A 13870-nucleotide genomic window follows, 5' to 3' on the forward strand; every position below is an offset into this window, starting at 1 on the left:
CGTTGATTAGTTTACGAAAACTTCACTCATTTATGAATTAGGATAATTACATGGGTCTTTTCACAAAATTAACCGTGTCCTTGAGGGCTAAAGCGCAAAATTTGATCCCACCCGTATCGTTGGCTAGTTATTGTTCAGTCCTTGGAACTCGATTGGGTGGTGGATATCTCTTCCATGGCCGGAGGTGAGATACACCGGGGTGAGATCTACCGGCTCTGGCTCTGGTGGAGGCGTCGGTGGGGAGCGGAGAGACGACGCGCCACCGTCATCTGGCTCCTCGCCGCCGCCTTCGTCGTACTCCTCCTCGCCGCTGGCTCCCGGGTCGGCGACAATGCTCTCAGCGAACCGGCGGTGCATCCGTCCTCGGCTCCAGCTCTCGTCGAGCTCACCCTAGTTCACGACGCCGAGGCGAAGGGTGCATGTAATGTTAAAACTTTCCGATCCCAACTTGATGGTTCCTTTTTCAAGTCTATCGTCTCAAGCTGCGGTTGCTGATGATTCTGCAGTATGCTTGGATGGGAGCCCGGCCGCGTACCATCTCACAAAAGGTTTCGGCTCTGGGTCAGACAAATGGATCGTGCACTTGGAGGTAATCAATCTATTTCTGATATCGAATTTCCCACGGTGGTTCTTCTAAACCAAGAATGAAAAATGTGTTGTGATTTATTTTCACGGGAAAAGATGGGATAAACTGGACCATTTCGTGAAGGTGGGATTCGTATGTAGGAACATAGCCACAACTGTGATTTAATGTCTAAACCTCGTCACAGAGATGCAGTCACCATTCGCAAATATTTTAATATATGCAATCAATAAAACAATAATTTCTCTCACTCTTAATACGTGCTATATAGTTAGGCAAAATATAATCTTCTTGGTTTTGATAATTAGGATTTCATCAGATACTGCTTTAAGCAATCGTCTGATTGGTTTGGTACAAATTTAAGCATTCCAACTGTGTGACATGAGAAATCAATACGAATATAAGACACACCAGTTTTGAGCTACATGGTATGCTAAGTAGCAGCAGCTAATTTGCCATCAGGGATGCTGCATTTCTGACTCAACATTGAGTTAATTTAACATGAACTCATGCATTATTAACTTGCCAAGCGAATCCATGCCCTTCAATCCTAAAATTGGTGAATATGATCTTGGCCATCTTTCTATTTAAACTGAACTGTCTGAAATTGTGTATATTTTACCCTACTTAACATTAACATGAGATAGAGTAAGAGTCGTTCTCAATGCTGGTTAAAGGGGCCAATGATCATGGTTTTAATTGCAAAATATTCTTAAATTTAAACCTCAGTTATTTGTTTAGTCTTTCACTTGGTTTCTTATTCAGATTAATCTTGAACTCTAGGGTGGAGGTTGGTGCCTATCTTTGGATTCTTGCTCTTATAGGAAATCTACACTATTAGGTTCATCAAACTACATGGAACGCCAGATTTCCTTTGTTGGCATTCTGAGTAGCATCCCATCACAAAATCCTGGTAAATACTGGGCTTTAAAAGAATGGGTGAATCTTATGAATATATGTGTATTTAATCAACACTATTTTTTTATCTTCATGTTTGTAACTTCATATATGCAGGATAATCCACTTTTTTAGCGACAATATTTTTTTTATAGATGCATATATTGAGTGCTTCATTATATAATGGCCATCCCTGCATTGTGTATTGTCGGGAAAGCTGACTATTGGCATGCCACTAGTGAGCATTGGTAAAAAAAAGTGACCAATGCAGCAACATTTGCAGCGGCATATGAATTATGCATTGTCTCACCACATTTTTTATGCTCATATGGTTGTGTATGCATATATTATTTATTTAATCTTGGTCCTTTGTTAAATTAATAGTTCAGTACAATTTAATGTAGGGATGACAATGGATTGAGTTTGTGTTGGATTAACCATATCCTCCGTCCCCATTCCTATTTATTATATTCATCCCCATCCCTATCGGATTTCAACATTCATTTTCATCCCCATACCTAGTGAGGATTGGATATCCATCCTCATACCTATACCCATTAGAGGATCAAATATCCTCTATACTAATAATTTTTTTCATTCCATCCAGCTACCATTATTCAGCAAAATCATATTAGAATTAACATCATATCCAAAAATAATAATAATAATAATAAAATAAAAAAATAAGATTAAACATCTATAGCCTCTCCTAATTTAATCATATTCTTTTACATATTAAACACCAACAAAAATAGTTAGTGGGTTTTGAGAAAAAAAAATTCTTTGATACCAACAAAAATTATATATATATATATATATATATATATATATATATATATATATATATATATATATAATCCAATTATTTAATCGGGTCTAAAAATCCCTTCATACCCTCCTCCATTCAGGTCGGATATTGGATCTTCTGTCAGATTCGGAAGAAATTGACATCCCTAATTTAATGTCCTTACGGTTAGACTAGACTACAAGATTATCCATTTGGTGTAGCTTTAATTAAATCCAAGTAAAAAGAAGTAAGAGAATGAGAATAGAAGTGTTTTAATTGCTGAAAAGTATGGAATAATTGTCAAGAAATTGATTGTGTATTAGACCAAATTAATCACATATGGTTTGATGGGGGATTTAATTTTAAAAACTTTTGAGAGTTAATGCACTATCTCAAATAAGCTCCATATTTTACCTAATATAAACTAATGGATTAAAATTTGGTATGATGGAAAGAATGAAAGATATGATGATTATGAGGAACTAATTATGTTTCCTGAAGAACAATATCACATTTGCACATTGTTTTTTTTACCATAACACACACACACACACACAGAGGTTTGATATCTTGCACACCCACCATGGGCAACTCAGATAAGGTAGGGCGACCGGATCATTTCCAATAGGGTTGTAAACAAGCCAACTGAGCCAAGCTTTAGGGCGTTCAAGCTTGTTTGATAAGGTAACCGAGTCAAGCCCAGCCTAAAATGAACCAAGCTTTTAAAATGATTGTTCAAGCTTGACTTGGTTTATTTTTGATGAACTTGAGCTTGGTTCGTTTAGATGTTATCGAGCTTTCAATTCAAGGTTGGCTTGAGTTTGGTTCGTTTAAATGTTATCGAGCTCTCAATTCAAACTTGTTTGACTATTTGAAATTTTTGCTTGTTTGATTGGTTATTGAGTTTAATAATTCAAATTTGTTTGTTTATTTTAAAAGTTTTTTTTGTTATTTAGCATATTAATAAGAGTTTTATTAATGAACATGACTCACGAACATTGTTCACGAACGTTATTTACGAACCTTAACGAGCCGAATACACATGTGTTCAAGCTTATTTATTTAGTTTAACTAGTTGTTTAAGCTTGTTTATTTAATTGATTTTGTGTGTATTGAATGAACATAAACAAACTCTTACCAAGCCGAACACCAAACTTGTTCATGAACATTTGGTTCATTTACAGTCCTAATTTCGGGCGCTCAGATCATTTTCTGGTGCCCCAACTCACTTCCGGGAGCCTCGCCTTATCTGAGTCGCCCACAGAGGATGTGTAGGGTGTGTGTGTGTGTACATTTATTTATTTATTGTATTAACATTGCATGTTTTGTTTATGATGTGAAAAATTTAGATAGTTATATCTTGTATGAATCATTATGTCAATAATCAGTTGATCACTTTCTAATATTTACATTAGTTTCTTGAGAACGGGTAAGGCCAATGTCCTGTCTGCATATTGTATATTAGTGGAGGTAATCCCCCATTTGGTGAAGGTGGGTTTCTTACCCAATACCTTGGCAACAACTTCCAAGGACTTTAACAACTTGGTAGTGTTAATATTAGCCCTTGGAGCCAATTATAAAATGATTGACAAAGGAACTTTTGTATCATATTTAATTAATAAAGGCAAAGTTTATGGTTATTATATTTACTTCAGATTTATGCCAAATGAATAAGTATAATAATGTCCTAGGATAGTATTTTCTAGTCTACAACATATCAATTGGTTGAATTGATAGTGGGAGGTTGTAGATATATATAGAACACTACTCTTAACTATTCTTAGTCAAGCATTAATATAAAAAGATTATATTAATGCATTGAGACTAGTATGTAAGTCAATTGATGACTTAATCTCATAAGTTATGTATATATGATATCATGAATATAAGATATCAAGTTGACATATGAGTATATATTAGAGAATATGTACTGAATTGACTGGCCAGAATATTTCATGAATCGTTATATGAGTGTCATAAACAGTCATATAGTGACTATTGGTATGAATAGTCCTTGGACTTGAAGTCACTACGTTTCCCTACATAAGGAGTTGTGTACTTTGGTATCGACAAACGTCACCTATAACAAGATGACCTATAAAGTCGATCACTGGATATATAATAAGTTATGCGGAGGGATATGAGTGATGTCGATAGGATCTATCCCTTTCATATGACGGAAGTGATATTTATGGACCCTTTTATTAATTAGGACTACTAAAATATATGGTCATGTTCAAATAAGTCAATATGAGATATTGAGCTCATTTGGTTAAGTGAGTCTACTTGGAGTTCAAGAAACACAAAAATTAATACGAAAATGACACGATCTATGCTTCATAGATCAATCTAGATATCAAGGATAGAAGGACCAAGCTATACAAGATAATAGATGCAAAAAGATTAAGTCGGATCTTGACATTCTCATCACTCAGGTAGCAATGATGCATTGCTAGACGTCACTCATTGCTTATGTATCTAAAATGTTATTTTAAAGACATTGCCAACATTATGAGAACCTATTGGGTCATACACAAATAACATGTTGATTTGGAGAAGGTTTATTTTAGTTTGACTAAAATACTATGAACCTTAAGAGTAGTGGGTTAATCCAAATGAATCCGGATTAGATTCATTGGATTAATGGGTTAGACTCATTGGCTTATTGGGTAAATGGTTAATCCAATATATTAACATCTAACCCACTAAAGAGGATTAATGTCCATTAATAGAGATTAATGGAGGAAGGGGAGCTTTGGCGCAACGGTAGAGTTGTTGCTTTGTGACCAAAAGGTCACGAGTTCGAATCCTGGAAACAGTCTCTTGCAAAAAGTAAGGTTGCGTACAATGGATCCTTCTCTGGGACCCAGCATAGTGGGAGTTTCGTGCACCGGGCTGCCCTTTAATAGAGATTAATGAAGCATTCATTCATGAAAAGGGAGACCAATAGGCAAAATCCTTTTGTATTCATTGGATGAGTACAAAAGCCATTGATAATGCATTTTTTGGTAGAGATTTTTCTAGTCCTCTTCCTCTTCTCTTGGCCGAACACTTTGCTGTTTCTAGCACAACAAAGGTTGTTCTTCTCCAAATTTGAGTTCATGCAACGAACATGAAACGTGTTCGTGTGATACCATAGAGGTCCGTTCATTCTGATTGTGCTGAGATTTGCTGAATCGAAGTTGCTATCGGAATTGTATTGTTCACACAACATAGGTAACAACTCAATCAAACTTTGTATACTGTATTCGCATGGATCTCTGGAGGGATTGATTTTTCCGCTACATATGTTTATTGTTTCTTTGCAAAAGATCCCTACAGGTAGGGGCACCTTCTTCTAATATTTCTTTAAGATGATGGTCATTCACCTTCTGCAGCCTTCAAATTCAACTCAGTTTTTGACTTTCTTAAATCTGCTTGCCTGTTTCAGATTTTTATAACTGGAACAAAGTCAAGGTACGGTATTGCGATGGTGCATCATTTTCTGGGTATAGAGAAAGTGAGGTGCAGGTATATTCGATACAAAACATATCATTACTGATATAGGGGGTTAAAACTACATATATTTCAAATATTTGCATATTGTTAGTTTTTTACTTTTAGTTATTTTACAGAATGGAACAATACTTTTCTTTAGAGGCCAACGTATATGGGAAGCAATAATGGGTGAACTCTTACAGAAAGGACTTGCAAATTCCAAACAGGTCATAGAGCTACAATTTCAATTAAGCTAATGTTTATTTGTTGAAAAAATATATAATCTCACATATGCCACGTACTTCAGTATCAATTTATTCCATACAAACACTCAGGCTCTGTGATGAATTTAGTTTTGTTAATTTCCATGTTCTTACACCATTTGAATATTTCAGAATAACACATTGCTATGATATTCTTTTTCACTTGGCAGGCTCTCCTCACAGGATGTTCTGCTGGCGGTCTTGCTACTTTCATTCATTGTGATGATTTTCGTGCCCTTCTTCCTAATGTGGCTACTGTCAAATGTTTTGCAGATGCTGGTTTTTTCCTCAATGAGTATGTTATGTTTATAATTCCATCTATAATATCTGGGTCAACTTTCAGAATCCTATACACATTTAGTTGCTAAAACTCTAAATTGAGGAAAAAGTTATCTTTGGCTAAAAAGTTCTCTTTAGCTGAAGTTGATCTCTATGAAATGTTTTTATACAAGATCAGTAAAGGTATTGGGTATCAATTCTGCGACTCAGTTTAGAAGTGTTGGTACTCAACATGGGTTTGGAGTGTTGTTATTCATTGTGGGTCTTCAACTCTGAATGAGGATGCTGCATGTACTCAGCATCCTAAGAAATTTGAGTTACAAAGCTGCAAGATTATGGCAAAAGGCGAATACACTCACCCCCAGCGCCCCCGCCAACTCGTCTCATGGCCAACACTGAGGAGGTAAATCACGGGCGGCTACTAGCCTTTGGAATAGTGACTAGCACATAAGGGAGGTATTTACCTCGGCTTTGCCGAGATTCGAATCCCAGACCTCATTATGGCAACACCTCATGTGCTAGCCACTAGACCTACAATGTTAAGGCTGCAAGATACATCTTGGGAAAGAAGATCAATTTTGGCCTTTTAAATAAAGATTAGTAATGGCTACATGTTAAGGCATTATTATTCAGTTATATGCCATATTGAAAAATAGAGAAAGAAAAGATTTAAGTAGTATCTTGCTGAAGTTGATCAATGCTTGCATATGGGTTGAAGATGAGACAAATATCTACTATAAATTTGTTCAACCTTGGCTCAAGATGATTAATGCTTGTAAAAAGCCGATCTTGTACTGTTCATAAGCATCAAGCACAGCCTTTTTGAGAGGAAGCTATGTCAATTTTGTTGTTTTATTTTGTTGCAGGAAGGATATATCTGGGAAAAGGTTCATTCAGTCACTCTATAGTGATGTGGTCCAACTTCAGGTTTGTTCTTCTAGTTTGAGCATCTTATCTGTTCACTGTAAGTTTTCTTTGGTCTTCAGTTTAGGAAAATTGTATTGTTGGTATGCATATCCTTATTCATTTTCTTTTTTTGCCAAGCACTATCATTCTAACTTGAAGAGTTTCTCTGTCTCTCTCTCTCTCTAGCCATTACAATGTTTTTTCTTAAAAAAAAGTGTCTTAAGACATAATGGGATCATGGCAATTAAGATCTATCGATTTCCTAATAAAGAGAACTCAATGGTTGTTATCATTCCATCGTTGAGTGTCGTTGTCAGCAATCCCATCCTTTGTTAGTAGTCCAATTAATGAAGATTCTAACAGTTGGTCCATATTCAGATACTTGTACGATTAAGGTGTCCTGAAGTCACTTTTTAGAAAAAAGAGATGAACATCAGGATTTCATGCATTGAAATATGTAGGTAGAATAGAGACATGAGGGATGTTATAGTTACAGATCACTGAAACTGTTCCATAGCTTTACCATTTTGCAGGCAGTGATCCTTTACATTCCTTGTATTCATAAATTTGATGTTTCTTGTTACAGGATGTAGGAAATAAATTTCCAGACTGCGTCTCTAGGATGGAACCATCTCAGGCAGGTGATTGTAATTATCTACCATTCCACGACTTTGTCTCGTACATTTTTAACTTCTGTTGTTCCATTACATGCAGTGTTTCTTCGCAGAAGAGATTATTAAGAGTGTGACGACACCATTTTTCATCCTCAACGCAGCATATGACTTCTGGCAGGTAGCCCATATTCACCATGCATTCTTTCTTTGCCATCAACATGTAACATGTTGAAATTTCAGCTGCATTGATTTTGCAAAAATCACAGATTCGATACATCTTGGTGCCAGCTGAATCAGATCCTGAAAAAGCATGGCTAAGATGCAAGCAGAGTATTCAACATTGTGATTCCAACCAGCTACAAACCCTGCAAGGTCACTGCATTTAGTATATTTTCTCTCATATTCTTGCGTGCATCTGAATTCCTGCTCCTTGCATGACTAAATTGCTTAGAAGATTTCTTTATTCAAAACAGGATTTAGGAATGCCATGCTTAGTTCCTTGAGTGAGTTCAAGCAGAAGAAGAATGGAGGAATGTTTATTGATTCCTGCTTTGCCCACTGTCAATCTATCGACGGTTATACATGGCATTCGCCAAATTCTCCACGCATTAACAATAAGGTAAACTTGTGGTTCTTGATTAAATATGGCTAATCATTTGATGATTCTAGGACAATTTAAAATCACAATTGTGGTAGTGTTGATCAATCAATGAATATCTAATAATTTAGATTGCTCGCCTAGAAGATCTCTTCCTAGAGAAAACTAGCATTCTAACTAGTATTGCCTAGAAGGCAAGAATTGTCCTAAACTTTGCTTGCAGAACAGATGGTTCTTGTGTCTATCAAACTTCAAATCTCTATGACTAACTTTAGGTGTATTAAACTTTTGAGCAGACAATCGCTGAGGCTGTCGGAGACTGGTTCTTCGATCGTAAAGAAACCAAAGAAATCGACTGCCCGTATCCCTGCAATCCTACATGTTACAATGTGGATCTTTCTCAACTTTCCAGGTAATAAGAATTTTATTTCTGATGCCCTCACTGGCTGTCTCAAATTTGAGGAAAGTACTTCACTCAAGCACAATGTTACAGTGAGTTATTCATTATTGTCATCCTTAACTGTAAATAACCCTATGCATTCGTGTCAAACATCATATGCCACAATATATCGAACCACATCGATAAAATACCGAAGCTTATTTAGCATTATAGGCAGCATGTGAGACGAAGTTTAAGTTAGTGGGATATTGTTAGGTGGGATAGTGTACAGTGAAGTGACATTTGAGTGTTTGTTGAGACAATATTGAGCCAATTGAGTATCTTCCTTCTCTAATAAATTTAAATAAAATATTAATTTAAATTATCCCTCTAATATTGTTTTGACACTCGAGACAAATTAATATAAAAATAAAGATTAAATTACATGGAAAAGAACTAAGTACCAACTTTTTTCCCTACAAATCTCATTCACCAAATTAGTCATCAAATTAAATTATGTTGTTAAAAATGGATTTGGTGAATGATTGAGTCATTAGGGGATAGAGACGAGTCAAATCGAGTCCTGTTTTAAGAAAATCGACTCCACTCCACTCCACTTGATTCAAGGTATTAAAGAAATTGAGCATGCATCTGAAATCCGATTGGATTTTATTTATATTTATTTCAAATTTTGACATGCTACATTTTGATTCAAAACTCTTCTTCAATTTTCCGTATACTTCCAATAATTATCAAAATTTCAGTATTCAGCAGTCTGACCGAAGCTCTGCAGGATCAAATTAGTGAGATTTACGAATCCTGTCAGGGGCGTTACGAAAAAGTAAACCATACGGCAACATGTTGCATTTAAATTCACGGGCTCAAAATCAGTGTGGGCCCTCCTCCCAACCTTATCAATAACTACTCATAACCTACCCAACTGCACTCCGGCTCTACTCAACTACCTGGATTTCCACTGGGACCCTATTAGGTCACCCAATACTCGGCCAGGTAATCGCCGACCGACATTGGAAAATTGCAACAGGCAGATCGTGGCCATGCATCTGATGACCTCTCTCATCCTTAATGGTGGCATGCTGCAGTCTTGGAGCGGAGACGGAGGACGTCTCTCTCTCTTTGTGGCTGCGGCAAACTGGCAATGGAGTTTGAAGGGAAGCCTCCTCGCTCTCTCCCCCTTTCCACCGAGTACGGAGCCATGGGGGAGGATTCTGGCAACGCTGCTCATGGACAGGGGACACATTAATGTCTGCTTGTACTCCGCAGTGATCCAACAAACCGAGGTACCGGCTTTTCCACTCTTCCAGCTCCCAAATCTACTCCTTGTCGCCTGGACCCTGGACGCCTCGTCTGCCAATTTCTGGTAGATAGACTGAAGTGGCTGCTTCGTGTCGCTCTGTGGCATCAAATTAGGGTATCTGCTTCTCTTTTGTCGCGTTTATTTTTATCCCTTTTCGAGTTCTAGTTGATTCAGACTGGAATTCCGTGTTGAGGTTTCCAGGAGAAATGGATTTTGTTGCTCGATTTGTTGAATTAGGAGAAAAAGATTGAATTTTCGCGACAAAGCTTTTGTTTTTTTTATGGCTGCTGCTTCGGGAATCTGGATCCTTGGGCTGGTGTTCCTCGTCTCCTCGATGGCGTCATTGCCGCGGTGCTTCTGTGCATTCACCCCCGCCGACAGGTACCTGATCGATTGCGGATCTCCGACCAGCACAGCCATCGGAAGCAGGACCTTTGTGGCCGATTTATTTTTTTCTTCCACGCTGACGACCCCGACGAACATCTTGGCGAACACCACTCGAAGCCCCGGCGCCGCCTCTTTCGCCTCGGAGCTCTACCAAACTGCCCGCATCTTCACAGGACCCTCCTCCTACTCCTTTCCTATCAAGGCACAAGGCCGGCACTTCATCCGTCTCTATTTCTTCCCATTTGTGTACAGCAGTTACGACCTCACCGCTGCAACTTTCACTGTGTCGACGCAAGATTTGGTGCTTCTCCACAATTTCCGCTCAAATTCGTCAGCGATGAAGGAATTCCTAGTAAACACTGCTCGTGACACTCTCATCCTCTCGTTTGCACCATCAGGAACCAGTTCCCTGGCATTTGTGAATGCTATAGAAGTTGTTTCAGCTCCTGATAATCTAATTGCCGACAATGCGCAAACTGTTCGGATGCAGTCTTACCGGGGTTTATCGGCTCAAGCATTCGAGACGATCTATCATCTCAATGTGGGTGGTCAAGATGTCCTTCCTGAGGGTGATCTTTTGTGGAGAACTTGGGATGCTGATCTGAGAATCTTGATGGATGCTACTTCATCTAAAACCTCGAATAGCTCCGACCGGCTGAATTATCTGCCGATAGGAGCTACCGAAGAGAGCGCTCCCGAAATAGTATATGCCACAGCAAGGGAATTGGTGTTGACCAATACTTCGAATGCAAAGATCAATATGACATGGAAGCTCAACGTTGATGCCAGTTTCAGCTACTTGCTGAGGTTTCATTTCTGTGACATAGTAAGTCTCGCCGCTAATCAGCTATACTTCAATGTTAGTGTGGGTAACTGGCACATACTTACTAATTTCGATCTTTCAAGTATTTTATATCGGAAGTTGGCTGCACCTTATTTTGTAGATTTTGTTATAGAAGCTAGTGACATGCCCGATGAGCTTTCTATCAGTATTACTCCTTCAGGTTTTCAAGTTGCTCATAATGGCATCCTTAATGGGCTCGAGATTTTGAAGATGAACTTCTCTGTTGGCTCTGTGATGGTTGTGCCGCTGCCTTCTTCATCTGGTTCAAAGAAGAGCATAGGGATTGTGGTTGGCTCAGTCATTGGATTCATTGCGATTTTAGTTGTTAGTATTACTCTTTTCATGGTTCTAAGGAGAAGGAAGCTCTGTAGCAAACAGTCTGTTGAGAGTTTGATGACTTTCTCCACGAATGACTTGAGTTTTGAAAGAGCAACCGATCGGAATTCAATTGAAACGGCTTCCTTGTCAGAGACAAATAGGCAATTCAGCTACCGCTTTCCATTTGTTGTGCTAGAGGAAGCAACAAAGAACTTTGATAATAGTTTGATGATTGGATTCGGAGGGTTTGGAAAAGTCTACAAAGGTGTGTTAAGAGACAACATGAAAATAGCAGTGAAGAGAGGGAATTCAGTGTACAAACAAGGTCTCAAGGAGTTCCGCAATGAAATTGAACTGTTATCGCAATTGCGACACCGTCATCTAGTGTGCCTTATTGGTTTCTGCGACGAGAAGAACGAGATGATTCTTGTTTATGAGTACATGGAAAATGGAACTCTCAAGAAGCACCTTTACGGATTGGGTCTTCCTCCACTTACCTGGAAGCAGCGGTTGGAAATCTGTATCGGAGCAGCGAAAGGACTTCATTACCTTCATACAAGTTCATCGAGGGCTATCATACACCGCGATGTGAAGTCTGCGAACATTCTACTCGATGAGAATCTATTGGCAAAAGTCTCAGACTTTGGATTGTCAAAGACTGGACCTGATTTGGATCATACACATGTGACTACTGCAGTGAAAGGGAGTTTTGGGTATCTCGATCCCGAGTACTTCAGAAGGCAAAAGCTAACAGAAAAATCAGATGTTTACTCTTTCGGTGTTGTTTTACTCGAAGTTCTTTGCGCGAGGCCAGTCATCAATCCCACACTGCCAAATGAGCAAGTGAACTTGGCAGAATGGGGAATGAAGTGGCTGAAGAAAGGGGAGTTAGGACAGATTGTCGACCTGCGAATCGCAGGGACAATTAGACCTGCATCCCTGACAAAGTTTGGGGCTACGATCGAGCATTGTCTGCAGGATTACGGTGCCGACCGACCCACAATGGCCGATGTACTATGGAATCTGGAGTATGCTCTGAAGCTTCAGGAGTCCGAGGCCAGTCTGGCCAAGACTAATAGCGAAATTCGCATTGCTGAACTTTCGCCCATGGTTCAAAGTATCAACCCCACCGGAGATGTATCTTCGCAGGAGTCCAATGGCCCTGTCACGAACGACTATACAGATGCTTCAATAGACAAAGCATTTTCGCAATTGATGAATTCCGAAGCGAGGTAAATTCTGTTGTACTCATGAATGGTTGTTTAGTTCCTAATGTTCTTTGTGAACCTTGCTTCAATGTTGTGGTATGTTTTTCATTAATATGTTTCATTCGAGTTAAATTGTTTGCTCACCATCCTCAAACAAACTCAAGTCATGCAATGGCTTAACCTCGAAACAGAATTCGTACGATAAGTAATAGAATTCATGTAGTTGATTGGAATAAAGTTTAAAAAGAAAAGAAGGAAAAAGTCGACGTATCACAAGAAGCAGCTTTCGTACTCCTAAAATTGGAAGATAAAGAAAGACTGGAAGTATCGAGAGAAGTCGTCCGGCGACAGTCCCAAGCTCAGCCACAGGCTCTCGCCGTCGTTCCATGTGAGCCACTCCAGTACTTTCTCGCCCTCATATTTCTCCGGGAACGGGTACATCCTTCTCTCCTCGTGGCGGCGATGTGGGCGCACCTGTGGCGACAAGGGCTAGATGCGACGAGCGCCTGCTCCGGAGGAGCAACGCGACTACCGGGCGCGCGAGGCCGGCGGCCTTGCGGAGGCGGCAGAAGGACGACGAGGCGAGTTCGTGCCGGCAGATGCCACGAGCGACGGTGATGAAATAGAAAGGGAGGCAGAGGAGGCACCGGAGAGCGACGTCGTCAGACACCTGAATTAGCTCAGTCTCCATGGTGGCCGACGATCGATCGAGTTTGGTGATTAAATATAGTTATGATTGAGTTCGATTGAGGAAACAGTTGTTTTCGGCATAAATTTCTATAAATTATTTAGGGATAGAATAAGTCTTTTAGCCAATTATTAATATTGTGAAATTTCGTGCCATAAATAATTAATCCTGAAAATAAATTAGTCACCTTCTTTATCTCAAAAACATAATCAAATCTTATAAAAATTAAACTCTCAAAATTCTAAATACTATATTATCTCCATCTAATAAAATACACTACTACTACATTACCGTGCTCTTCAGTAGGGGTAGGGCATTTTGAAT

General features: G+C 38.9%; 2 protein-coding genes across 3 annotated transcripts; both read left to right on the forward strand.

Moving 5' to 3' along the window:
* Window positions 1–127: 127 nt before the first annotated feature.
* LOC122017622 (pectin acetylesterase 5-like) lies at window positions 128–10085 on the forward strand. Of its 2 annotated transcripts, none has more exons than XM_042575278.1 (13): window positions 128–421; window positions 507–589; window positions 1367–1496; window positions 5698–5777; window positions 5882–5971; window positions 6178–6302; window positions 7153–7213; window positions 7779–7829; window positions 7907–7984; window positions 8073–8178; window positions 8280–8425; window positions 8701–8816; window positions 9548–10085. In XM_042575278.1, the coding sequence occupies exons 1-13, from the start codon at window positions 175–177 to the stop codon at window positions 9585–9587; spliced, it is 1353 nt and encodes a 450-aa protein (XP_042431212.1). In that variant the 5' UTR covers window positions 128–174; the 3' UTR covers window positions 9588–10085. The 2 variants fall into 2 exon arrangements, with proteins under 2 accessions (XP_042431212.1, XP_042431211.1); XM_042575277.1 differs by having other exon boundaries at window positions 9577–10085.
* LOC122017621 (receptor-like protein kinase HERK 1) lies at window positions 9874–12990 on the forward strand. Its single transcript, XM_042575276.1, has 2 exons — window positions 9874–10215; window positions 10303–12990. Exon 2 carries the CDS (start codon window positions 10382–10384, stop codon window positions 12884–12886), a length of 2505 nt encoding a protein of 834 aa, XP_042431210.1. The 5' UTR covers window positions 9874–10215; window positions 10303–10381; the 3' UTR covers window positions 12887–12990.
* Window positions 12991–13870: the final 880 nt, after the last annotated feature.

This window comes from Zingiber officinale, chromosome 8B, assembly GCF_018446385.1.
Source record: "Zingiber officinale cultivar Zhangliang chromosome 8B, Zo_v1.1, whole genome shotgun sequence".
NCBI lineage: Eukaryota > Viridiplantae > Streptophyta > Magnoliopsida > Zingiberales > Zingiberaceae > Zingiber > Zingiber officinale.

Bases quoted from the DNA above. Each gene is read 5' to 3' on its own strand.
- LOC122017621 (XM_042575276.1), top strand. From the start codon at position 10,382: ATGGCTGCTGCTTCGGGAATCTGGATCCTTGGGCTGGTGTTCCTCGTC.
- LOC122017622 (XM_042575277.1), top strand. From the start codon at position 175: ATGGCCGGAGGTGAGATACACCGGGGTGAGATCTACCGGCTCTGGCTC. The intron at 422-506 runs GTAATGTTAAAA...ATGATTCTGCAG, and splicing joins CGCCGAGGCGAAGGGTGCAT to TATGCTTGGATGGGAGCCCG. The intron at 8,179-8,279 runs GTCACTGCATTT...TATTCAAAACAG, and splicing joins CCAGCTACAAACCCTGCAAG to GATTTAGGAATGCCATGCTT.